The following is a 27,989-nucleotide window of genomic DNA, read 5'->3' as shown; positions in this document are numbered from 1 at the left end:
TTTCTGCATGTACCAGCTGAGAGAATAAATACTCAAAGTCCCCTTCATGCTGTAGGAGTGGAAAAGAAGGGATTTCATTCTGTGGGGAGGAAGTCTTGCAACAATATTATCTCAGGAGTAAATATCTCACCACAATCAGATCTTTCTTCATAACCAGAATTGTGATGCAACACATGTTGCATTTCTTTGAATCTCAGCATCACTGTGTTCCTCGGGGGTGAGTCTTCTGACCCGTGAGTGCCATTTCATGATTAGCATCTCTATTGGCCAGGGGTTCGGGGAGGTGGGGGTGGTGCTGGGAAAGGGAATTTGCTGTTTTAAGCAGCATGTCTGTGTTGAACTGCAGTAATGATGCCTCTCTAGAAGGCATTTTCGCAGAATGTACTTTCATTTTAATACTACTGATTCTTAAAAAGTAAGATCTCAATCTTTAATGCATAGAGCCTTTAGTATGTGTGTCATAAATGGATTGACTGATGTAGCATGCATGTTCAATGGGTTTTCTCACCCACTGGAATCTTGTGGAAATTTCCTTGATATTAAAATATTGTGTCAAGAATTTCCTTGGCAATTAGGCAGGTATAAATCTTATGTGGATTTTATGAAGGATTGTGCTGGCCTACCTGGTCTTTGGAAGTTGAAAAGCAAGCCAAGTATTGTTATTTTGACCACCTTCCCTCCAATCTCCCTTGCTTTCTTCTGAATCAAATGTTTTACTCCACTCACCTCTTTCATTTTCCAGAAATGACAAGTTGTTTGCAGTTTATTTGCCATTTTGTTGGGACTCCATAAGGTAAGGAATATATAAAGAAGCAGAGTTTGTTTAGTTTGGAGAAGAGCAAACTCAGTGGGACATGACAGCTGTTTTCAAATATTGGGAAAGTTAGAAATGAGTTTAGACTTCTTTTCTGTAGTTCCAGAGGGCAGCACTCATTCTGATGGGCGGAAATTGGAATAAATAAAACTTTTAAATGACTAGAGCTATTCCAAACTAGAAGGGGTTACCTTGCGAGCCAGTGTGCTCTTCATCACTACCCATGTTTAAACAGGTTCTGACCAAACATATCTCAGCATGCTCTTGAGGAGACAACCTGTACTGAGTAGAAGGTTGACCTCTAAGGTTTCTTTCATGATTGATAGTCTGTGTGTCTTTCTCATGTCTCTGGAGAACCAAATAATGAATCAACTATTGTTGATGAACAATGGCTATTGGGCTGGAGGAATTTGGAGAAGGGGGTCTTTCCTGGGTTCTTTAAAAGACATCCTCCTCGTGGCCCTCTACTGTGGCCATTCGTAAAACTGCCCCTAATGCCTTGATCTTCTGAAAATAGTTTAAGGAAATAAATGTAATTGGGGTGGTTGGTTGAGGCATCAGAGACTGATTGAGTCTATCTCTGTGTGGTCCTTTAGCTTTTCTTTGCTCCTGAAGCCCTGTTGCTGTCACAATCTGCCAGCTGCCCTTCCGTGGATGTCCTTGCTGTCTTGACTTTGCTTTCTCTCTATCAATAATTCATTCCCAGATTGGACATAATCTCTTCTTTCTTTAACTTTTCTTTAAAATTGCGCTGACCCTGAAATGTGTCCATGTGTGCTTTCTGTTCACAGTCACAGATTGACAGCAGTTCATAAATGACTGTCTCATGGGTTCCTAAATATGCTTGAAGGCAACTGGGGTTGTTGCTGGGTTCCTGCCTTGGCTTCGTTGTTGCTTTATAAACGGTACAGAATAAAACCCAACCTAGTGAATAATCACCCTTCACATGACCCCACTAGAATTTTGGCAGTATGGCTTTGCTTTTTTACAGAACAAACCCCAAAACCCTGAACATCAGATAGTAGAAGCTAGAGTAGTGTTAGATATGTTGTAGATACTTGACAAATATGTTTATTGATTTAATTAACATATTCTTATCCAATTGGCAAATTGAAGAGGTTTCTTCTCCATAATCCTTGGGAAAAGTGTTAGGAGAAGTAATGGAAGAAGGAGTCATCTGGAATTTTTTTTTTTAAAAGATTGTCACCTCAGCTAACAACTGTTGCCAATATTCTTTCTTTTTTCTGCCTTTTCTCCCCAAATCTCCCAAGTACATAGTTGCATATTTTAGTTGTGGGTCCTTCTAGTTGTGGCATGTGGGATGCCGCTTCAGTGTGTCCTGATGAGCGGTGCCATGTTTGTGCCCAGGATCGGAACCGGCGAAACCCTGGGCCGCTGAAGCGGAGCACGTGAGCTTAACCACTTGGCCACGGGGCCGGCCCCGTCTTCTGGAATTTTATGAGGCATATCACTAGCATTTTAAGTAGAGTTGAAGCAAGTGAACAGCTTCCCTCAACTCTCATATGTTATGGATATATGATTTAAGTAAGGCTGATTTAAACCACCAGATCAGGGCTCTGGGCATGTAATATTGTGAGATCTAAAAGAGCGACAATAGAAATGACTAAGAGATTTCACTTCTCAGTTAAATCTGAATCTCATAAAGAACTCTCTTTTTGAACAACAAACATATTGGCCCAGAGTGTTACTGTGAACCACTCTGGGTTCAGCTGTCTATTTTGTAAAATGAGAGGTTGACTACATCCCTGCATCTCAACACCCGCTATGCATTAGAATCACCTTGGGAGCTTAAAACAACTGATGCCTGAGTGCTATCCCCAGATGTTGTGATTCAATTCATCTGTCATTTTATATGTTATTTTACTTATAATACTCACTAATTATAAAAATTATGAAAATACAGATAAGAAGAAGAAAATATATACTCAAAGATAATCACCATTAAAATGTTGGTGTGTTGTGTGTACTTGATTTATGAGGCTGGATGGGCTTGCTTCCCACCCAGCTTCTTTCCTGGAGCCTCCGTTCCCCCCCGCCGGCTGTGTAACGGAATGTGGGAGTGGGGAGAAGTGCTGGCAGGAGGTAAGGCTTGGAAGCCTGAAGGATCCGGTTGCCTCGGAGTGTGCAGTCACGAACCTCTGCCCTTTCCATCTTCCTGCTCAAAATCTGAACTGTCTCCTGCCCCCTCTCCTGCACCCAAAATGGACATGGTGGAATTCGTGATAACTCAACACACTCTCCGTATAAAAGAGAAGGTATGTTCCCAAGAGCAAGGAAGGAGGTTAAAAAGTCCAAACAGCCTCAAGGCTAGGAGGCAAAGAACAGGCAGGAGAAAATTCTGGAAGGTGCTACAGCCTGAGGTGGGTAGCACCCTCAGGGATTACGACAGAGGCCTCATGCCTGTGGCTGAAGCTTGGAGGCAGTGGCTGCTGCTGGGGCAGGACTAGCTGACCCAGCTAGTGATACAAATCCCAGATGGTCCACATTGTGGTCTTTCTATGGATTGGAATACAGTGATGGAAGCTGAAGAGGGTGACTAAAATTTTCTGAGATCTAGTATGAGTTTGGCTAACACTAAAGCCATTTTATTGCTCACTTATTAAGCGGATCTTTGTCCCACTCCCCACTCCAAATTCCCCGTCCACAGTAAGGGACCAGGTCAAGGGTAACACTAAAACGATCCAACAACTGGCTTGTCAAGGCCCCCATCAGAATGGAGGCAGACCTAACAACAGCTGGAGTGGGGTGGAAAACTTTTGAGCTGCTAGATTGTGGGTAGTGTGTGTGTTCCTGGAGAATGGTCTGTGCAGCAAGGATGGGGCAATCCCTACTGATCTGAAGGTATAGAGATGTTTTAAGATTGTAACAGCCAAGGCTAATAGTTCTGAGCATAGTGCTGGAGTTATACATATATATTTGTTCTTTACAAAAATAAGATCATGCTATATATACAATTTTGATTTTTGCTCTTTTTCACTTAGTATTAGATCATAAATATTTTCCCATATCATAAGGTAAGATCTAAAAATGTTGTTTATAAAATGCGGCATTAAGTCCTATTGGCTAAACTTAACAGAACTAATTTAATCAATTTTTTATTATTGGACATTTAAATCATTTCTCTTTTTGGGGGAATTAGAAGATCTGTTGTTATTCCAACTATTGCTATAACATTCTTGCATATATGTCTTTTGTGTATCTTTGATTATTTCCTTTGGATACATTCCTAGAAGTGAACTTGGGAATCAATGGATTTGGCTCTGTCAAATCGCCCTCCAGAAAGGTTGAACCAAGACATCTGCCCCAAGCAGGGCTGGAGAGCAAACATTTCACCCTATTCTTAATGACACTGTGATTATTGTTTTTAAAAAATTAATGCTGGGCCAGCCCCAGTTGCCTAGTGGTTAAATTCGGTGCACACCGCTCCAGCAGACTGGGTTTGGTTCCAGGGTGCAGACCTACACCACTCATCTGTCAGTGGCCATGCTGTGGCAGCGGCTCACATACAAAAAGAGGAAGACTGGCAATAGATGTTAGCTCAGGGCGAATCTCCCTCAGGAAAAAAAAAATTAATGCTGATGTGAAAGAAGGTGAATAGCATATCGTTTCCAATGGCCATTTCTTTTATTGTTCCTGAGAGAGAACTTTTTTCATACGTTTATGGCCATTTTATGAATCATTTATGGGTTTCTTTTATATCTTATTAGTGAAGGTCTTTGTCTTTATCTAATTGATTTAAAAGAGCTCTATATGCAGTAAGCACACTTAACTTTTCATCTGTTACCTATGCTGCAGTGACTTTTCCCTCCTGGCCACTTCAGTTCTCACTTTGTTTTTGGAAAATACATTTTTAGTGTTTGTATAGTCAAATCTATAGATATTGCATTTAAAAAATTTATTTCATTGTTTTTATGACTAGAAAAGTCATCCCTGTGGAACCTTATACTTATTTATTTGTTAACATTTAACTATAACTAATATGGAATTTTTAAACTTAGTTTTGTATCCACAATTTTTTTCAAAATAGCCCATTGCTAATTTTCAATGGCAACCTCATCATATACTAAATCATTATGAACACTGTAGGGCTGGCTCCTCCTACAACCCGTTCCCTGACACTGTGGCTTGAGGAGCAGGGACCCCAGAACTACCCTCTCTGCAGTGGTGTACTCATGAACTTGGGGATGCAGCCAAAGGGCACCTCAGTCACATTCCAGAGAGTCTTGTGGTCAGTCCACAGTCAAGGTCCTTAGCTTTTTGGTGTCTCCTGCACACTTTCAACTTCTGGAATTTTTAGTGGCACATTTGAAGGAATTAAAAGACTCAGAACAACCCTAAAGTTAGCAAAAACTGCCACACAATCACTTCCACGGCACCACGGTGTCTCCCAGCAGCTATGAAAGTGTCCACTGTTACTGCATGGTTTACGGGGGTCTCTTCAGCCCCATGTCACTGTCTGAATAACAATCGGTATGATAATCCACACTTAACATCATGCTTACTATGCACTGGGCACTGTGCTAAGCCCTTCCATAAATCAACTCATTTAATTCTATCAGGTAGGTTCTAGAATTGTTCCTATCTTAGGGATGGGGAAACTGAGGGCGAGAAAGTGAGCTTACCCAAACTCACATGGGCAGTAAGTGGTGAAACTCAGATAAGGCTGCAGGCCGTAGGCCTCAGAGGCCCCCTCCAACCAGGTGTGCTGTTGTCTATAACTGCCCGTTCGCTCTGGGAGCAAAGCCCTCACCTAGTCCAGTGAACCTGTGACCTTTCTTTGGTGCTGGACGGACATTCCACATTCCATTCTCTCTTACTCACAGCAGCCTGTACCCCACTCTCCACTCTGTTGCACAAGCTGTGTGACTCAGCATTCTGCCTGACAGACATCACTGTGTGAGAGTTTATACTCATTTGTAGCAAAAACAAAATTTATACACGAATCCAAAATTGGAAACACATCTGTGAAGAGTTGGTTGTACTCCAGGCAGAATTAAAGTCAGTGGTAATAGCATAAAGATTCTAAAGAGAGGTGGAGTGAATGCTTTAAAAATGTTCTTTAAAAAGCATGGGAAAAGAGTGAAGTTTTTCTAAATTATTTTCGAAGGCTAGCATAAATTGTAAAGACACACACACATACACACACAGAGGGACCTATAGACATGTTCAATTTGTGAACACAGAATTCTAAGTTTTAAGTGAAACGCCACCAGGTCACAAGGATGTTTTGATTTGGGGATATCCATTAATAAAATATATCACGACAATAGAACAAAGGGGATATATATGATTATACGAGAAAAGAATAGAAAGACATTTGATAAAATTTGATATCCATTCCTAAAAAAATGCTTAACACCTAATAATAAAAAATTATACTTTTAATATGATTAAGTAAATTTATTTCTAATCAATTGCAAACATCACACCTAGTAGTGGAACAATAGAGAAAGAAATAAGACAAACTTTATCTAATGTAATAAGATTTGAAGCAAAAAAGAAATGAGAGAATAATCATAAAGAAAGAGCAAAATTATCATAATTTAATAATAGTTAACTTTTACAGGTGACATGTTCTTGCACTGTCCTAATGGTTGCATTTGAATTAGGCTATTTACTTTAATAATTTTATGAAGTAGGTAGTATCTTTATCCTTATTTATAGATGAGGAAACTGAAGCACAGAGAGGTTTAATAATTTCCAAAAAGCTGCACAGCTATTAAGTGGCAGAGCAGGATTTGAAACTAGTCCATCTGACCAGGAGGGTACAAGAGAATTAACCACAGAACCATTAGAATTAATAAGATTTGATTAACTTAGTCTGATTTAAAAATAAATATAAAATTAGTTCTTTTATGTTAAATAGTATAAGGAGGAAAATGACATTATAAGGAAAATATAAAATAGTCAAGAATAAATATTCAGAATCTAAATGAGGAAAGCTAAAGCACTTTACTGAGGCATATAACAGAAGAGTTGAAATCAGCAAGATACACACCATGTTTCCAGATAGGAAGACTAAATAGTATAACCAATTTATGTTACTACATAGATTAATTTCTAAGTTGAATGTCATTTCAATCAAAGTTCCAACAATTTTTGAGGGGGAGGGGGTTTCTCAGGAAAATTATATTAACTTTCATTTGTAAAAAGAATGTCTAACTTTATACTTTAAAGAAGAAAAAGAGAATATATTTAAGTATTTGCTTATCTATACATAGACTGTCTCTGGAAGAATGCATAAGAAATTGCTTAAGCAGTTTTGTTTCCAGCGATGGGAACTGGGTGGCTGGAAGGGGTGAGGGGAGAGAGTTTTCATTGTACAGTGTTTTACACCGTGAAAGTGTGTGAATGTATTATCACTCCAAAAGCAGAAACAAACAAGAAGAGGAAACAAAGAATGGGTAAGAATATCCAGTAAAATTTTTTTAAAAAAAGGAGTATTGAAGGAGGTTTCCTTTCTCCATAGTAAAACATTATGAAACGATAATAATTTTAAAAGTGAGGTTCTGCCTCAAAACTAGGTAGATTCCTAGAACAGTGTGGAGAGGCCAGAAGCCTGCCTGGTACCGGCTAGGAAAGTGGAAGCTAACAGGTAGGCTGGCTTTTGAGCAAAGAAAAGAGTTTTATCTAGAAGGCAAGTCGCAGACTCGGGTTAGCGCACAGAAACGGAGGAAAGGGAAAGTAGACGCGCTCCAGGCCTAGGAGCTTCCCTGGACAATTCACTCCCTTCCAATGTGCTTTTCCTGCTCAGGTAAATTCTGCCCTTTCCAGTTTCCAAATAAAACCGTGGTGCCATGACAAGAATTCATAACAGAGGAGGAGCCAGCTCGAGCGGCCGGTGTTCCCTTGACCTGGAAGACCAGCTGTCCTTGCGAGCTTAGGTAGTCATTTATAGACTCACTAGCACTTGCTAAGTCAGGCATGGTTCCAACTGCTTTGTATGGATCACTTCATTAAATCTTTATAACAATCCTCTGAAGATTGGTGTAACCATCTTTATAACAATCCTGTAACTACCACTAGCACTATGGGTCAGGTGCTTTGTATGTATTCATTAATTCAGTCCTTATAAGCGATCCTTTGTGGTAGCACCATCTTAATTTACAAGGCAGGGAAGTGAGGTCTAGAGATGGTAAGCAGCTGGGCCACACAGTAAGTAGCGGCACTGGGACTTGAACCGTAAAGTTCATTATACCACACCACTGCCACACCCTCTGTTTCAGTTTTCACATAGAAAAAGTGAGGGAGTTGGGTTACATATTCACTGAGCTTCCTTCCAATTCTAAAAGTATTACTATTCTAAGGCAAAACACTTCCAGGATCCATCCTTAAATTGGTTTCTGCTGTGACCAGCTGAAACCAGACACCTACGAGTCCGTCTGGATTCCCCTTTATATTCAGTGGTCATGGAGTCAGCTGAGTTGTGGCCAAAACTCTAGGACACCATTTCTGAATAGCACTAAGTAATCAGAAGGGTAAGTGTCAATTGAGATGAATTTCAGGTGCTCTGTTCCTGGTTCTTAAAAATAAGATTTTTTTTTAAACACTTAGTGATTATTTATGTATTTATTTATTTTCAACTATTTTATTGAGGTCATATTGGTTTCTAACACTGTATAATTTCAGGTGTATATTATTACATATCAGTTTCTATATAGACGGCATCGTGCTCACCACCAATAGTCTAGTTTTTATCCATCATCATGCATATGCGTCCCTTTACCCCTTTTGCCCACCCCCCACACCTTCCCCTCTAGTAACCACTAATCTACTCTCTTTATCTATGTGTCTGATTATCTTCCACATGAGTGAAATCATATAGTGTTTGTCTTTCTCTGGCTTCTTTTGCTTAACATAATGCCCTGAAGGTCCATCCATGCTGTTGCAAATAGGACGATTTTCTCTTTCTTTATAGCTGAGTAGTATTCCACTGTATATATATATATACACCACATCTTTATCTAACCATCAGTTGATGGGTACTTGGCTTGCTTCCATGTCTTGGCTATTGTGAATAATGCTGCAATGAACATAGGAGTGCATAAATCTCAATCTCTTTGAGTTGTTTTTTTTTTAAAGATTTTATTTTTCCTTTTTCTCTCCAAAGCCCCCGGTATGTAGTTGTATATTTTTAGTTGTGGGTCCTTCCAGTTGTGGCATGTGGGATGCCACCTCAGCTTGGCTTGATGAGTGGTGCCATGTCCATGCCCAGGATTCGAACAGGCGAAACCCTGGGCCGCCGAAGTGGAGCGCGTGAACTTAACCACTCAGCCTCGGGGCTAGCCCCCAAAACATTTTTTTTCTTTTTTTGAGGAAGATTAGCCCTGACTAACATCTGCTGCCGATCCTCCTCTCTTTTTGTGCCGAGGAAGACTGGCCCTGAACTAACATCTGTGCCCATCTTCCTCTACTTTATATGTGGGATGCCTGCCACAACATGGCTTGACAAGTGTTGCCATGTCTGCACCAGGGATCTGAACTGGTGAATCCTGGGCTGCCGAAGTGGAACATGTGAACTTAACTGCTGCGCCATGGGGCTGGCCCCTGAATTGTTCATTTCATGTTCTTTGGATAAATACCCAGTAGTGGGATAGCTGGATCATATGGTATTTCTATTTAAAAATAAGATTTTTAAAAATAGCAGTCTGTGTGCTGATTTATGGTGGTGAGTTACAGAGCAAAGAAATGATCTCAAAGTTACCCACAATCAAAGCATAGGATGTCAAGGTTAAAATAATTATTTTTTCTTCTTATCCACTGCTGTTTATGTGTGACCTTGTTTACAAGGGCTCCCTGAACTGCCTCTTGGAGAAACATCAACCTGTTGCTGCACAGAACAGATGGGCTGAGTAGGAAAATGATAAGGAACCTGGCTTCAGAAGCTTCTGTGATGGAACCCAAGCTCTGACCTTGCAAATTGCCGGTTTCCATCACATCAGTTCCACAGGTCACATTCCAGTGTAACCCCCTTTAGCCTCTTCCTCCTCTTCTTAGGATGCTGGTGCCTTCTTTGCTCCAAAGGCAGGCAAGCTGCCATGGAGACTGGATCCATCCCTACCCTGGAAGAGGTTGGGCTGTCACACTGAGTTGAGCCCACTGGGCAGAGCTCATTGCAAATGGAAGTCCAGCCCAGGGAGCCACTGTGGTTGGTGGCTGTTGGCTCCTGCTGGCCTAGCTTGAGCAAATCTAAGCACTATTGCCTTTCTTATCCTTCTCCTGCTGGGGGTCACGAAGGGGTGGATGGGGTGGGCTGTCAGAATTCAGAAAGTATAACTTCGTGTTAAAAGGGAGTGTGAGGAGGATGTGGGGCCAGAAGCTGAAGTTAAAATGGCAGCTTTGCCCTTGGACTGTGTGGCCTTGGGCAAGTTGTGTAACCTCAGATGGACTTGAAATGGAACATATCTCTCAAGTTGTGTTGAGGTTCAAGTGAGATAATAGGAATAAAGAGTTTAGCACAGTCCCTGGCACATGGGAACTGCTTAATAAACCAGAGCTATTGCTCTTCTTCGATTGGTGCTGGTTAATATTCTTGGCTCTGTCTCCTCTGTTTTACTTCCAAAGCTACTCCCCAGGCTCAGGATGGAGGGTGAGTTGACATGGGTCCATCTGGGTGGCTGAGAAGCTGGGAACAGGCTGGGGCTAAGAGACTGAGGAACAGAGACCTTGCTAGTTAAGGGAATACAACACTTTCTATACTGAATTCATTTTTGTATTGCTTGACTATTTTGAAGAAGGTGGTATTAATTGTACAATTAGGAAAAAAATCTCAGTATTTTAAAAACTCTGTGAGAACCAGTTGATATCTAATAGTGCAACACTTGTAACCTCAAATTACCATTTAAAGGATTTAACAACTTAGTGATAACCTGAAATGGATACACCACCCATGTGATATGCTGGCTGGGAATGCACAATCTAAGTCTAGTCGTGAGGGAGCGTCAGACAAACCTAAAAGGAGGAACTCAGTATTAAAAAGAGAGAGACTATAATCTCAAAAATGTCAATGTCATAAAAGAAAAAGAAAGTAACAGAAATGTTCCAGATTAAAAGAGACTAAAGAGACAGGACAGTTAAATGCAATACCTAATCCTAGACTAGATCAAGTACTGGGGGCAAAACAGGCTGAAAGAAATTATTGGGTCAATGCACAAAATTGGAATGCAGACAGATTAGATAAAAGTATACACATGCACATATATGCATATATAGGGAGATAGAGAGACACAGAAAGATAGATGGCGAGAGACAGACACGGTGAAAGTGCTAACAATAAGGCAAATGGGACAAAATGTTAACATTAGGTCAATCTGGGTAAAAAATATACAGGTGTTCTTTATGCTATTCTTACAACAATTCTCTAAGTTTGAAATTATTTTCAAACTAAAAGTTAAAAAAGGATGAGTATGCTATTAAACGTTATATACGTATATTTTAAAATTCTGAGGACATGTTTAGAAATGGAAATACTTCCTGTGTAGACCGGAATGCCTTCCCTTTTCGTCTTCACCCAATCGAACAAGAATAGCCTCACCCATGAGCAAGTGACATTTTAAAGTTTTACAAAGAGAAAAATGAAGGCCTCTTATTAAACACAAAAACTTATTTTTAGTTGAAAGTTAATATTAGGTAAAACCACCATGATTTTGAGATAAATCAGAAAATATGAGATGTAGATCATTCATGATATAAGTGAATTCTCAGAATCAGCAAAGACTTTGCATTGAATGATTGACAGGCTTCCTGAGCAGTACAAGTGTGCTAGACACAGGACTGCTGGTGGGATGTGGGCAGTGTCTAGCCACACATCTTCTACACCAGCCTTGGACCTCAGTGCATCTAGATCCTCACCTTCCCGCCTTGTCCCATATTTGAGGACGAGCGAGACGTTTGTTTCCTACTTGTTTGGTAATAAAAACAGCTAGCGGTTTAGTGATTTTTCTTTAGGCTCCATTAAAATATCCTTGCATCGAAATGTTGTATCAAAGGGAAAAGCTATGGATATCAGTTACCCACACAGTTTCTTAATAATTGTTAAGGAAATTGAACATTAATAGAGATGGTAGGATAAATCTCAGTATAGTGACCCAGCTGATTTTTGGACCAGGGGCTGAGTTGAGGGTTTGCCTCCTGAAATTCATCTGGCTCAGCTATGGGACACAATCTCAGGGTTGATTCAGGAGATCTGGCTGACCAGGTGGACCTTGATTCCCCCTGGATACTACTCCGGGATCCTCCTTCTTGGGATACATACGTGGGCAAGAGGCCCCATTCCCCAGGAAAGTAGGGCTGTCCTGTGGCAGAGAATACTGACAATGAGACCACTCCCCTACCCCCCAACCCACTGAATCACTTGCACTTTCATGGCTTTCTAAGACCGTGAATGGTAATTTGGATAAAATCAGTCAAAGGCTTCCCTTCCCTCTAGCTAGGCCCATAGAAGGGGCCAGGAGTGGACTGGTCTGTCGCAACCTTTCCCAGGAGGTGGTTGATGGGAGGGAGGTTCCTGTGTGTGGAGAGGAGAACAAAGAAGGAGGTAGAGAAGGGAGGCGGGTAGGCTTCCAGCAAACATGTTTGCCTCGGCTTGGTCCTGAGTGTGCCAGAACATTGGAAAAAGAATTCTTCTCCTATCTCTTTTTCCCTCTGCTCCTCTTTCCTGCCCAAGACCGAGAAGGCTGAGCATTTTCCCAGAGGCAACAGACAATCTGCTTCTAAACGTGTGGGTTGTTCATTTGCCAGCTAATTTTCCTTTATCTGGACCATCAATCTGAGAATCAGCACAGAATTCTCCTCAATCTTCCTGGGTTTCATTCCAGGCACTCATTCAAGGTCTGTCAGCCTAAAATCATCAACTGACCCCAAATCATTCCCTGTCTTTCCTGTCTCCTTTGCCTGCCTTTTCTCTGCTCTCATCCCAAACCCCTTTCAAAATTTGCTTATTCTTCCTTTGGAGGCATCTGGTTGTCACATCAGAATTTTAACTTCTGCTTTTTCAGCAAAGTGCAAATCTGTGCACTCTAAATTCTTTTGTTTAGCTTTCCTATTTTGGATGAGAATTTGGAAATAAAAACTAGCACATCTGCATTGGGGGGGGAGGTTTCAAAATCCACCACACAATGAGACAACAGCCTGACTATAAAAATATACGCTTCGTTCATTTGAATTTTCATTAATGTCTTATTTCTTCATTAAAATTTATGGTTGATCCAGGAAGAGTACTGTAGTAGAAAGAATCTGGGTTTTGAAGTCAAGCAGGTTTAGGCTAGAATCTTCGCTTTGCCATTTTGTCTTGAGGTAACTTTGGGTAAGTCACAACCTTTTCGAGATTCCTCATCTGTACAGGGGTGAAAATAATCGTGGGGCTGACGTGAAGATTAAAGGAGCTAATCTAGGTACAGTCCTTGGCACAGAGCCCGGCTTGGCTAAGAGCTCAGTAAACATTTGCCCTTATCCAGATGTAATCTACGCAGGGCGTCTGCACAGAGTCTACACCAAACAGATGCCCTTTCCACCCACCTCCCAAAGGTCAAATTTCCCTTTAGCTTAAATGAGAATGGATTTTACCAAAAACCCGGGCACGAGGCTGCATACTTCCTGAGAAAGGACTTAGGATTTGATATCTTCTCATGGCCCTGAAGATAGATCCACGTCTTAATCCCCAGAAACTGTGAATATTACCTTATGTGGCAAAAGACTGGATATCACCTTAAATGTCAAAAGATGAGATTAAGTTAAGGATCTTGAGAGTAGACGTTTAGCCTGGATTATCTGGATGGGCCCTAAATGTAATCACATGTATTTTATAAGAGAGAGGCAGAGGGAATTCCGAGACGGACGCACAGCAGAGAGACACACGTAAGGAGGCGGTGACGGGACGACGAGGCAGAGATTGGAAGGATGAGGCCGCAAGCAGCTGGAAACTGGAAGAAGCAAGCAAAGGTTCTTCCCCTGACACACCCCCTGCTGACATCTTAATTTCCTGCTCTGGTCTCCAGAACTGTGAGAGAATGTGTTTCTGTTGTTTAAAGCTACCTGGCTTGTGGTAATTTGTTTTGGCAGCCCTAGGCCACCAAGGCCCCGTATTGATCTGGGCAGGAGGGCTGAGGCCCTCCTCTCATTCTCTCAGCAGCTCTACCAGAGGAAAACCTGAGAAGGTGGGCCACAGCACCCACAGGTGCCCACAGACACACTGCTCAGCCTCACCCAATACATTTCCTCACAGAACCTGGGCAGGGCCTGGCGTGGGTAAGGCTCCTGGGACCACACTTCTTGCTCCCATTCTCTCTCTGAGACCTGGGTTCCTCCTTCAGGGATAGCAAAGCTTTCCTTTCCACAATTAGAAATAAAGCTTAAAATGCAAACATCTTCAGTTACATAATCTCTCAACTTCAATAGGAAACTCTGTGTTCTGTAGTAAATGATTCTACTATGGGTCCTTTCTGCTCTGAGAGGGAAGACAGCCAGGAAGAACACGTGGGACGGAAGAGAGGTTGCTATGGTGAAATGGAAAAGCACAAAACAGGAGTGGGGAGCTCCGAAGACCCGGGCTTCCTCCCTCGCAATTTCACGAAGCAGGCCAGAGACGTGGCCCTAATCTCCTTGGCCACTCACATAACCCCATCTTTAGGCCTCGCAGCAACCCCACGAATATACAGTATCATCCACCTTTTACAGATGAGGAGATCAATCAGTTTGTCCAAGTTCATGCAACTGGGAAGAGGACTGAGACAGGACATGAGCAAATGTCCCTCTGTCCCCAAGTCCCTACCACAGGGATGTCTTGTTACCTCTACTAAAGAGAAATGGAGAAAAATGCAGTTGGAGGTCAGACTCACCAAATCCACCTCATCTGAGCTCTGAAGGTCATCATGCATCGTATTTTTCAAGTGCACAATGCTAACCATTCTCTGGGTAAGCTTAAGTCAGAGCTGCTTGAGCCCTACCCTCACCCAGAGTAGCTGTTAGGGCCAGAGATTGCCTGTGAAAAGAGGCTGCCTGTTGTTGCTTCGGGATAGAGAACACCTGGGTCTCAGTCGCCTCTATTACTAATTAGCTGTGTGTTATTATTATAAAAAGGACCCATTTTTTAACCTCTCTGTGCTTCCCTTTTCCCACCTGAGATGTTAGGGGGATGGATTGGATGAGTAGTTTTCAATCTTTGTGCTACATTAGAACTTCCTGGCGAGCTTTTGTCAGGCTATACTCCACACCAATTAAACTGAAATCTCCAAGGGTAAAACGGAGGGATCAGCATTTTCAAAAGCTGTCCAGGGGATTCTTATATGTGGCCAAGTTTGAGAACCAGTGCGTTATGTGACTTCTAAGATCCTTCCAGATGTAATGTCTTTTGTCAACATCTACATATAAAAAGCCAGTGGCCACTAGAGTTTCGATTCCCCAGAAATTGGAATTCATGGAAAACCCTCTACTACAGCCTCACATTCAACTTTTCCAGAGGGAGCCATCTTGTGGTTTGCCCAACAATATCGTATTCAAAAATCTACATAATGGTCTAAACCTATTATGGCCCTTCATGCTTTTAAGAAGGTGGAAGGGTTAGTGAGATAACAGAGCCATTCAGATAACATTTAGTTAATAATTATTCTAGGGGTTGGTCTAAACGGTACCTTGGAGTCTTGAAAAATAATGTTATCCAGTCAACCAGCATTAACTAAACGCTCATTTATTCTGAGGACTGCTAAGTGCAAGCTGGAGATAGACAGGTGAATAGTCTTTCACATTTGAGGAACTTACAGTCCAGGGTGGTAATAATTATAAGAGCAATAACAATAACAAAATCAGGCACAATTTGAAAGTACTCATTGCACATAAGGCAATGTGGCAGGTGCTTTTTATATATTATTTTGGATCCTCACAACAACCTTGCTAGGCAAGCATCATTTCCTCCATTTTATTGCTGAGGAAACTAAGGCCCAGAAAGGCTGGGTAACTTGCTACGGTCACACAGCTAAGAAGTAGTTGATCTGCCATTCCAATCTATGTTGCCCATGCTATTTCCACTAAACCACCTCTAGAGAGAAAGGATTGAGAAATAGAGATAGAGTTGGCAGGGAGAGAGTTAACTTACAGGAGGGAGCATGAGGCCTAGCGTGGAGAAACTGCTGTGAATTGCTCACGTGAAAGGTGCTAGCAGAAAATAAATATTTTCCGTCTTTCTTTCTTTTTTTTTTTTGGTGAGGAAGAGCGGCCCTGAGCTAACATCTGTGCCCATCTTCCTCCATTTTATATGTGGGATGCTGCCAGAGCATGGCTTGATGAGCCGTGTGTAGGTCTGCGCCCAGGATCTGAACCCACGAACCCCTGGCTGCTGAAGTGGAGCCTGCAAACTTAACCACTACACCACCAGGCCGGTCCCAAAAATCAATATTATAAATTAATATTTTAACTATGTTTTGGGCTCAGTCCTGTTAGGATACGACACTGGAACAGATGAATTCATTATGAAGGGCTAGTTCTCTGCAGTCAGTTCCAGCTCCCTCAGATTAGTCTTAAAAAATAAACTCATCATGTTCCTCTTTGGAGTGCACAGCTCAACAATATGAGGTCTTTGGATGTAAGCATATTTTCGCTTTTGCTGATTGCCATCAGTGATACAAAATGTACAAAGGGGAGGGGACGGTGGTGAGCACAGCTGTAGCAATCACTTTCTCTATGGTGTTCATATCCAAACGCAGCATGAACCAGCACATACACACACACTTCAAAATGAGTTAGGACGTGGATATCAAACTATATATATATGCACAAGTACACATAGTTATTCAGAAATCTAAACGTCAATCTATTATTTGAGAAAGCACTGAGCTAAGAGAATTCCCCCATGAAACCAGATGTAGCCTGAAGGGTGGTAAACACACTGTGGCCTAGAGCAGGAAAAGGGAAAAAAAAAGAAGCAATGAATTTTCTTAATGAGGCTTTCACAAACCACCATTTTTACATTGTAGCCAAAACAAGTAAATGACCAAAGGATCTTAGGATTCTGAAGAAAATTCAGAGACTAGAAAGACTATAGAAAGTGGTTTAGATGTCAGATATTTAAAAAAAAATCCTAAAAAAAATATTTATTACATTTACAAAGTGGGAAATTTCCTAAGCATACATAGAAAAGATGCCTAATTACACTTAGGTATTCCGTGTACGTATATATACACACTTCATAAACAAAATGTACACACATAGACCGTATGGCTGAATAAGTGTTTTTAATGAGGATGGGTTGTTTTCACAGCAATCTTTTCATGTGGAAAATTACCTCCACTCTGGAAATTATGAGTAAGAAAGATATATCCTGTCACTGCAAATAATAACATAGTGAGAAGTCATTACACAACCTCTGGTGAAATAGTCTATCAACGACAGCGTAAATGTGGGCAACATCTATTCCTGAAGGGAATCCAAACATATTTATGAAACTATAGCAATGACACATTGAGTTAATAGATAGTTAATAGATGGAGTTAATAGGTAGAAAAGAGACACATGATTTGTTCTTTTATATTACTTACTCCAATACATTTTTTTAAAGATTTGAAAAAAAACTAATGAGAATAAAGATGATACTACTTGCAATTGCTGGTGTGCTTGAAACAATTTTTAAAATTTGTATGTAGGAGCACTTTAACAAGACAAGCGGACCATAAGCTTATTTTCCCCTTCCAAATGCTTATCAAATCAGAAGTGAACATTTAGAACAGGTTTGTTTTCTATGTGAAATCCTCTTTCCACATCACACACACACACACACACTACTCTCTTTCCCATTAGAACTGCAAATCCCTGCTGTTGGACTGAAGATGCAAAGAACGAAAGGATGCAGTAAAGCAGCGTTTTTACCTTTTTGCTGATCAAAGACAGATGGAGTGCTGAAATCCATGGTTGCCTGTCTCATCATTTACCATCAGAATGGCAAAAAGCATCCAGGGCCCTAGAGAAGAGAAAACACCATCTCACACGTTACAGTCAACACAAAAGTCAGATACAGCGTCATTTGCCAAGACCTCCGTTTGAGAATGAAGCATGCATTAGAGCTGCAGGTTGTTGTCAAGGCAAATAATGGAAGTAGGTGAATGTTATTCCTGTAATACCTGCCAGGAAAAGAGTTACTTCTTATGGCCTCATGCATCAGCTATACTTGTGTGTAAGTATTATACATCCTCCACCCCCAAACAAATACAAAGAAAAGCTCAAACCCTAAGAAACAGTATTTGTGGGGGGTCACCTGCCTTGGATCTGGACCAGGAAAACACTGGAGGTCACGGAGCTTCTGCAGCTGGAATGTTGCTTTAAACCCAAAGAAATCTCAATGGGTGAGTGAGGATTCACAGGGCCAGACGGAGCATGTGCAAAGCTGCCAATGCAGTGTGGATTCGGCTGTGTTCCTGATGGAGTGAGAACTGCATTTGGGTCATGTGAGCAGAGAGTGCCATCTCAATGGAATAGGACGTAAATATTGTAGCAGGAGGCTGCTGGCCATGTGCTGTATGGAGTAATTATCGGCTTTCACAGCTCATCTTCAGTCTCCCTTCAGCTCCGTTCTCCAAAAGACAGGGAGGATGAGGGGAAGGCAGTGGCATTTGAAAGGTTATATTTCAATGCTCAGCTATCCATGATGAGAAAATTAAAACAGTCTGCAGTCACAAGGGTGTTTAGTGCAGTATGATAGGTGGTGGCAAAAACCTGAAAATCGCCAGAATGTACATCATTTGGGGAGCAGTTGAACAAACGGTAGTAAATTCATACTCTAGATTTAAAAATCTGAGGTAAATCTATGTATATTTATCTGGTGGAATGTTTCTAATCTATTGTTAAATGAAAAAAAATGTTATATATTTCATTTGTTCACATTTTTATAAAACCAGCAACCACCCACTGTATATGTAAATATATTTGCATATGTTCATAAGAATGCTGAGGCAGATGTAGAAAGATACACACTAAACTGTTAATATTGGTTCTCAGGGGATTGCAATTAAAGTAAGAGATTTCTAACTTGTTCTTTATCTACCTCTGTATTTTTAGGCTTATTATAACAAGTGTCTATTATTTTATATTTGTCACTAAAAATCTGATATAATAAATTCAAAACAAACTAGCAAAGCTCTTCATTCAAGACACAATCAGATTTTTAGAAAGTCAAACAGCCATATAGCAGATGCTCTCATAAATGCTATTGATAATGGTAATAACTGTTTTCTTTTTAAATTTAATTAGTGTGTGAATGTGGAAACGAAAGCAGAAACCATTTTTCTTCATCTATGACCACATGTGTTTTAATATGGACTGATATAATTTATAATTTGTGTTCTTCAGTAGGCAAGCTTCTCTCTTATCTCTTGCCTCTCATTTTCTCGGTGCATCATCATTTATTTTCCATCAACACATCGTCTGGCCTCAGTTCCCTGTGACAACACTACTACCCACTTACCTTCCCCTCGTCAGCCCCTCCCCACAAGATGCCCTGTGCTCTTTTTATTTAAAACACAGGCAGAACCTACTTCTCATAAATCATTACCCAAAATGTGCTTCATAGGTAAATCTCAAATTTCCCAAGGCTGGATTTTTGCATTAACCGTGAAAGCCACACTGAGGGGCTGAGAGTGGATTGGTGAAGAAACTTCAATTGACACCAGCAGAGACTCAACTGACCAGAGACGGCTCGAGCTCACCCAACTGACTGAGGTAAAAAAAAGAGTTGTGGCCACTCGGTCCCAAACAAGAAAAAAACAAAGGATTTAGGTTAACTTCCTTTTCATTCATTTGTTCATTAATTCATCAACTGCTTGGAAGGATTACTATGCTCCAGTCATTTCTACGGGCAGTGATGATGCCACTGTGAGAAGACGGAAAAGTTCTCCCCACTCAATGAACTTAGACTCTTGGGTGCAACTTCTGCTCCTGGCCACGAAGGAGTAATGGGAACTGGATCAACCCTCCTGCTTAAATAACTAGAAAACTGGGCAAAATGTCTGAAACAATGGTTTTCAGACAGCAGGCAAGTGCAGGCCAGTGGCCTCTGGGAGAAAAGAAATGGACGAACTCAGCCTGACAAGTGTCCAGCTTACAGCCTGGGGAGAGTTTCCAGGCCGAAGCACAGGGAAGGTGGAGGGGCTTGATGGTGGTCCCCAAAAAGATGCATCCACCTTCTAATCTTCAGAACCTGTGAATGTGATCTTATTTGGAAAAGGAGTCTTGGCATGTGTAATTAAGGATCTTGAGTTGAAATCATCCCAGATTATCTGAGTGGGCCCTAAATCCAATGACAAGTGTCCTTATAAGAGACAAACTTAGAGAAGTGGAGGCCACGTGACCCAAGATTGGAATGATGCAGCCATGAGCCACGGAGCACTTGGAGCCACTAGAAGCTGGAATTGGCAAGCAACAGATTGTCCCCTAGAGCCTTCGCAGGGAGTGTGGCATTGTCGACTCCTTGATTTTGAACTTCTGGTCTCCAGAACTGTGAGAGAATAAATTTTTGTATTTTCAGCCACCAAGTTTGTGCTAATTTGCTACAGTGGCTTCAAGAAACTAAGACAGAGGAGGAATTCTCAAAATAAATGCAAAGTCTCTATAATTGTTACATTTTTGTGCCCATTTGTATCATTACTAAAACCAAATTAAAATGTAGAAAATTTCAGGTTTGTAAAAGGGCTGTTTTGGGCTCATTTTGAAGAAAGGCAGTCAAATAGAGTGGAAAGGACATAAGCTTGAGTTTATTTCTTGTTAGCCATGTGATTTGGGCAAGTTACATAACATTTTGAGCTTCAAAGTCTTAATCTGTGGCATGGGAACCCCACTCCCTAAATTCTTGTGAGAGTTATTATTGTCCACTTCCTGGGCTGCAAACATAGAGATAATTCTTTCTATACAACCAAAGCCAAATGTAAGATAACATTTGGTTGTTTCTTCAAGCACATTTTGAATAAAGCCTTTATTCAGACATATTCACACACTTGTTTATATATATCGGGTGCCTGTGGTTCTTGACTCTTATCTATAATGTGGGAGGGGAAGAGAGGAAGTCTGTAACACTGTGTAAAATCTGGCTCTTTGCTTCCTCTCCAGCTCATCTCTCACCCCTCTCCCTCCATTCTCATATCTGGCCACACTGGTCTCCTTTCTGTTCCCGGAACATGCCATGCCCTCCCCCAGTCTCCCCAAACTTTGTTATTCTGTCCCTCCACTTGGAGTGCTCTATCCCCCACCCAAACGTCACCATGTCAGAGAGGTTACCCTGACCACATTATCTAAAATAGGCCCCCACTCCTTCACCCCATCAGCCCTTCTCCAGAATGCCACTTTGTGGATTTACAAGGAAAAATACCCCAGCCAGGGAGACAGGGCCTTTGTCCATGTTATGACATCTGTCTAGCTCAGTGCTTCTCAGACTGTCTGTGGTGAAGGACCAGGTTTTTAAATTTCTAAAACATCATGGACTGATACATTAATAAAATATGATAAAAATTAATAGAAAAAAAAGAAAAAAGAAGATTTACAGAATGAAAGCCCCAATTTTTATTATTAAATTCAGCAGGCATAAAGTTACATGTCAATAAATGTAAGCAAAACATAGAATAAAAAATTATAAAAAATGTACACATTGTTCATTTAGTACATTTAGGCGGTAACATGCTGTGCTGTCCAATATGGTAGCCACTATCCACATATGGCTATTTAAATTTCATTAAAATTAAATAAAATTAAAAATTTATTTCCTCAATCACAATAGCTACTGTGATTTTATTTTGTCGTAATTAAAAACTTTTGCTCTTTGAGAGATGCTGGTAAGAAAATGGAAAGACAAACCACAGCAGAAAGAAAATATTTGAAAACACATCTTATAAAGGACTTGTATCCAGAATACCCAAAGAATTCTCAAAACTTAGTAAGTAACAAATAACTCATATTTTCCTTTTTCTCCCAGCCCCGTACATAGCGTGCCATGTCCGTGCCCAGGATTCGAACTAACGAAACAGGGCCGCCTGCTGCGGAGCGCGCGAACCAACGGCAAAGATGCACAAGAAATGCCATCAAAGAAGCGATCTAGATGGCAAATAAGTATATGACAAAATGCTCAGCATTATTAATCATTAGGAAAACGTAAATTAAAATCACAATGAAATACCACTACGCACCTATTGGAATGGTTTTTAAAAAGCTAAGAACAAAGTGCATGCTGGTGAGGATGCTAGAACTCTGACACATTGCTAATGGGAATGCAAAATGACACCGCCATTTTGGAAAAGAGTTTGGCAGTTTCTTATAAAGTTAAACGTGAATATGGCCCAGCAAACCATCTCCCTGGCATTTACTTAAGAGAAATGAAAACATCTCTTTTCACAAATACCTGTATGTGAATGTTTATAGCAGCTTTATTATGACCCAAAACTGGAAACAACCCAAATGTTCATCAACTAGTGAATGAATTAACAAACTGGTCCATCTATGTGAGGGAATACTACTCAGCAATAAAAAGGAATGAAGTACTGATACATGCAACAAATGGGTGAATCTTAAATGCGTTATGCTCAGTGAAAGAAGCCAGACACGAAAGACCACATACCGCATGATTCCATGTGTAAGGCATTCCGGCAGAAGATGCAGAGACAGAAGTTGGAGGAGTGCTTTCCAGGGGAGAAAATGGACTACAGAGGGGCCAGAGAGAATTTTCCATGGAAATACTCTAAGTCATGGTCATGGTGATGGTTACTGTATTCATTTGTCAACCTCATAGAACTAAACACCTCAAAAGGGTGAATATTACTGCATGTAAATCACATCTCAATAAACCTGAAAGAAGAAACAATACAAATTTTACCTCTATAATTTAACTAATAATGTTATCCTAAATTTTAAAATGAAAATGATTGAAAATAGCAAGTTTTAAAAATAAGTGCCTACTTTCCTCGGATTTTTAGATTATAGTTGACAAACCAAACTTAAAATGTCATGTATTTAACACTATCCTGCCGTGCACGACTTTCCATGCAGGTTTGATAACACCCAAACTGGTCTACACCACATGCAAGAAGACAAGTTGGTCACTACAGGCTAGGAGGTTGTGGCAATGTCAAATTGCTGTAGCCATTTCTAAATGGTTACATTTAGAAATACTCTCAATTTTTGTGCTTACCTTGTCTCAAATGGGTCACAAGCAGCTCCTGGACTGGCCCCAGCTGTGGCCCGCACTTTGCACATGGCGGGTCTAAGTCTCTTCCCTTGACACTCACCATGGAGGGCCTTTTACCATCCTCACCCGACCTCCCTACTCCACCTAAGCAGCAGCCGCCTCCCTGCCCAATCCCAATTACAGTTAATCAAATGTCCTCATTTTTTCCTTCTTCTGGTTGTCATTCTCTGTAATTAACTTGTACTTCACTACATCTTCATTATCTGTCTCCCTGTAGCCAATGCTGTCAGTCCCCAGAGTTTTCAATCCGCTGCAGCTGGCTTTCAATGCCCATATCTGTATTTTGGTCTGAGGGCATTTTTCCAGGATGCAGAAGGCCACTTTGCCACCTCTGGGGGTAGGCCAGAAGCGCAGGGGATGAATTGCCTCCTGTCTCAACCCACAGCAGCCCTCAGCCAGTGACTCTTGGGCGATTGTCTATAGACACCAGCTGCCTTGCCTTTGGATGTAATGGTTCTGAAGCATGCTGTTTTTTTTATACCGTTTCCTAGATTTTCCCTTTCAGGATTCAGCTCCAATACTACCTGCAATAACTGGTTTAATAACAAACTTTTTATGAGCTGCGTTCCCTCTGCATGACTTGCACCCTTTCCTACTGGTATCTCCTGCACTTCTCAATAAGCTACCTGCATTGGAATCATTGTCCCAGGGTCTGCTTCTGGGGAAACCCAAATTCACACACTTCTCCAGTGGAGGGTAAACCTCATAAGGGCAGAGCCCTTGTCTGCTTTGTCCACTCTGTGTCCCTACAGTCTAGCACAGTGTGAGGCACAAAGGAGGTGCTCATAAATATTTAGTGAATGAAGGACTTCATTAATATTTTGTGAATGAAGGACATCATTGAAGGACTTTCCTTGCCAAAGCTGATGACTTGTTCATTGACAATGTTACATTAGAACCAAATTAACCATCGCTCATTGGGGTAATTCCATATTAAGAACTTTCTGGTAAGAACTTTCGAGAACCTTGAAATCTTCCCATGTAAACAAGAAACCCTATATTTGAGCATTTCAGATGTGCTGCCACGTTTTAATGATATTCTGATTGTGTTGTAAACCAAGGGTGAACTCACAGAAAGATTTTAGCTAGTCCTACATTTTATTCAGGTGAAACCAGAGCTTTCCCAGAAATGTGCTCCAATGAAGGAAGCGAGAGCTCTGATGGCGGCAGTGTAGTGGCAAAGGACCGGGCCACGAAACAGCAGGAAGTTCAAGCGTCAGCTCAAGTACAATTCTAGCTTTGTTATATTGAGCAAATTGCTTAACCACAGTTATAAATGAGCATAAAAAATACTTATCTCATAGAATTGTTGTAAGAATTAAAACCCAATAATGTATTGTGGGAAATTGACATTACGCATTGGTTTTAAAGAAATCTGTTGAAGTCACTTATCTATTTTACTGAAAAATGCTGTTAGGCTTGTTTCTGATTTTAGAAGTATATGCATAGTCTTTTTTCCTGGCTGGTTAATTAAAAACAGACCAAAGAAATCAGTTAGGTTAATTATTCATATGACTCATGAGAAAAATCAATCTCTTAAACAGGGTTACGACTTTAAGTGAACAAATATAGTTCTCTACCACAAAACTTTCTAAAACTTGTAAATTCTTGTAACAAACAAAAGGTTGTAAAGCCAAAAGTCCTTGGATCTATTAAAACAAAACTCAATATTATATCTCTTTTCCCCCTTTACTAAGCAGACTCAACTTTATAGTGCCAAGATGACACATAAATGTAGATTAAACTTATGTTTTATGGTAACTGGCACATAATTTTTTTTGAACCTTCTTATTTTAAAATCTGCTTCAAGGGTAATAACTAACAAGCACTTCGCATTCTCAAAGTACTTTGGTCAACACCTTCTTTATATAAAACTTTCCACTGAGATTCATGATGCATATTTTCAACTATAATTTTAATCGATACTGACTTAAATAATTCAGGTTTTCTCATAATTATTTCCACAGTGCTTCCTATAGACTGAATGTTTGTGTCACCCTAAAATTCATATGTTGAAACTTAATCCCCAATGTGATGGTATTAGGAGGTGGGGCCTTTGGGAGATGACTAGGTCATGAGGGTGGAGCCCTCATGAATAGGATCAGTGCTCTTATAAAGACATTTTCTTTTGAGACTTTAATTGGATCCTTGTAAGTTGTCATTTAAGAGCTTCTGGAGCTGTACTGGTCAACATGGTAGCTATCAGTTAATATATGTGGCTACTGAGCATTTGAAATGTGGCTAGTCCAAATTGAGATGTGCTGGAAGTATAAAATACATACTCAATTTTGAAGACTTAGTATGAAAAAATAATAAAACATCTTAATAAATTTTATATTAATTATATGTTGTGATAACATTTTAGACATATTGGGTTAAATACAAAATATCATTAAGATTGGTTTCACCTGTTTCTTTTTACTTATTTTTTTTTATTGAGGTCATAATAGTTTATGAGTGTGAAATTTCAGGTGTACATTATTATTTATCAGTCACAATATATATCTGCCCCTTTACCCCTTTTCCCCTCCCCTAACCCCCTTTCCCTATGGTCAGTACTAACCTGTTCTCTTTGTCCATGTGTTTGTTTATCTTCCACATATGAGTGAAATCATGTGGTGTTTGTCTTTCTCTGTCTGGCTTATTTCACTTAACACAATACCCTCAGGGTCCATCCATGTTATTGCAAATGTTAAGATTCTGTCTTTTTTATGGCTGAGTAGTATTTCATTGTATATATATACCACATCTTCTTTATCCATTCATCAGTTGATGGGCACTTGGGTTACTTCCATGTCTAGGCTATTGTGAATAATGCTGCAGTGAACATAGGGGTGCATAAGTTTCTTTGAACTGTTGATTTCACGTTCTTTGGATAAATACCCAGTAGTGGGACAGTTGGGCAATATGGTATTTCTATTTTTAATTTTCAGAGAAATCTCCACACTGCTTTCCAAAGTGGCTGCACCAGTTTGCATTCCCACCAGCAGTGTATGAGGGTACCCTTTTCTCCACATCCTCTCCAACATTTGTTATTTTTTGTCTTGGAAATTATAGCCATTCTAATAGGTGTGAGGTGATATCTCATTGTAGTTTTGATTTGTATTTCCCTAATGATTAGTGATGTTGAACATCTTTTCATGTGCCTATTGGCCATCTGTATATCTTCTTTGGAAAAATGTCTGTTTATATCCTCTGTCCATTTTCTGATCGGGCTGTTTGTTTTTTTGTTGTTGAGTTGCATGTATTCTTTATATATTTTAGAGATTAACCCCTGGTTGGATATATGATTTGCAAATATTTTCTGGTGGGTTGTCTTTTTGTTTTGTTCATGGTTTCCTTTGCTTTGCAGAAGTAGACACGGTATTTGAAAAGATTCTGCTAAGACTGATATCAAAGAGTGTACTGCCTATATATTCTTCTAGGAGTTTTATGGTTTCACGTCTTACCTTGAGCTCTTTAATCCATTTTGAGTTAACTTTTGTGTATAGTGTAAGATAATGGCTACTTTCACTCTTATGCATGTGGCTGTCCAGTTTTCCCAATACCATTTATTGACGAGACTTTCCTTTCTCCATTGTATGTTCTTGACTCATTTGTCGAAGATTAGCTGTCCATAGATGTGTGGTTTTATTTCTGGGATTTCAATTCTGTTCAATTGATCTGTGTGTCTGTTTTTGTACCAGTACCATGCTGTTTGGATTACTATAGCTTTGTAGTATATTTTGAAGTCAGGGATTGTCTCCAGGTCTGTTCTCTTTTCTCAGGGTTCCTTTACCTACTCGAGGTCTTTTGTTGTTCCATATGAATATTAGGATTCTTTGTTCTATTTCTGTGAAGAATGTCATTGGGACTCTAACTGGGGTTGCATTGAATCTGTAGATTACTTTAGGTAGTATGGACATTTTAACGATGTTTATTCTTCCAATCCATGTGCATGGGATATCTTCCCATTTATTTACATCATCATTGATTTCTTTCAACAATGTCTTATGGTTTTCATTGTATGGGTCTTTCACCTCCTTGGTTAAATTTATTCCTAGATATTTTATTCTTTTTGTTGCAATTGTAAATGGGATTGTATTCTTGAGTTCTCTTTCTGTTAGTTCCTTATTAGAGTATAGAAATGGAACTGATTTTTGCAGGTTGGTTTTATAACCTGCAACTTTGCTGTAGTTGTTGATTATTTCTAATAGTTTTATGATGGGTTCTTTAGGGTTTTCTATATTTAGAATCATGTCATCTGCAAACAGAGTTTCACTTCTTCCTTACAAATTTGGATAATTTTTATTTCTTTTCCTTGCCTAATTCCTCTGGCCCAAACTTCCCATACTATGTTGAAGAAGAGTGGTGAAAGTGGGCACCCTTGTCTTTTTTCTGTTCTCAGAGTTATGGCTTTCAGGTTTTCACCACTGAGTATGATGTTGGCTGTGGGTTTGTTGTATATGGCCTTTATTTATTTTATTTTTGTGAGGAAGATTGGCCCTGAGCTAACATCCATTGCCAATCTTCTTCATTTTGCTTGAGGAAGAATGTCACTGAGCTAACGTCTGTGCCAATCTTCCTCTATTTTATGTGGGATGCCGCCACAGCATGGCTTGATGAGTGGTGCTAGGTCCACACCTGGGATCCGAACCTGTGGACCCTTGGCCTCCGAAGTAGAGTGCGAAAACTTAACCACTATGCCACCGGGCCGGCTCCCTATATGGCCTTTATTATATTGAGGTAGTTTCCTTCTATACCCATTTTATTGAGAGTTTTTATCACAAATGGATGTTGTATCTTGTCAACTGCTTTCCCTTTATCTTTTGAGATGATTACGTGATTTTTATTCCTCATTTTGTTAATATGGTGTACCACATTGATTGATTTGTGGATGTTGAACCATCCCTGCCTGCCTGGTGTAAATCCCACTTGATCATGGTATATAATCCTTTTAATGTATTG

At 40.3% G+C, this 27,989-nt stretch overlaps 1 protein-coding gene and 1 long non-coding RNA gene across 2 annotated transcripts in view; one reads left to right on the top strand and one right to left on the bottom strand.

Annotated features, from left to right (window-relative positions):
• ANKRD55 (ankyrin repeat domain 55) overlaps nt 1-18,216 on the bottom strand; it is a 96,274-nt gene extending 78,058 nt beyond the window's left edge. Inside the window, 2 exon segments of the mRNA XM_008515876.2 lie at nt 17,690-17,780; nt 18,079-18,216. Of these exon segments, the coding sequence (XP_008514098.1) occupies nt 17,690-17,747 (58 nt within the window). The 5' untranslated portion in view covers nt 17,748-17,780; nt 18,079-18,216.
• The window catches only part of LOC139077814 (uncharacterized), a 54,113-nt gene that overhangs the window by 9,787 nt on the left and 16,337 nt on the right, over nt 1-27,989 (top strand). The window lies entirely within an intron of this gene.

The sequence above is a fragment of the Equus przewalskii genome, chromosome 20 (genome assembly GCF_037783145.1).
Source record: "Equus przewalskii isolate Varuska chromosome 20, EquPr2, whole genome shotgun sequence".
Classification (NCBI taxonomy): domain Eukaryota; kingdom Metazoa; phylum Chordata; class Mammalia; order Perissodactyla; family Equidae; genus Equus; species Equus przewalskii.
The sequence above is the reverse complement of the archived record's forward strand: the minus strand, read 5'-3'. Positions and strand labels throughout refer to the sequence as shown.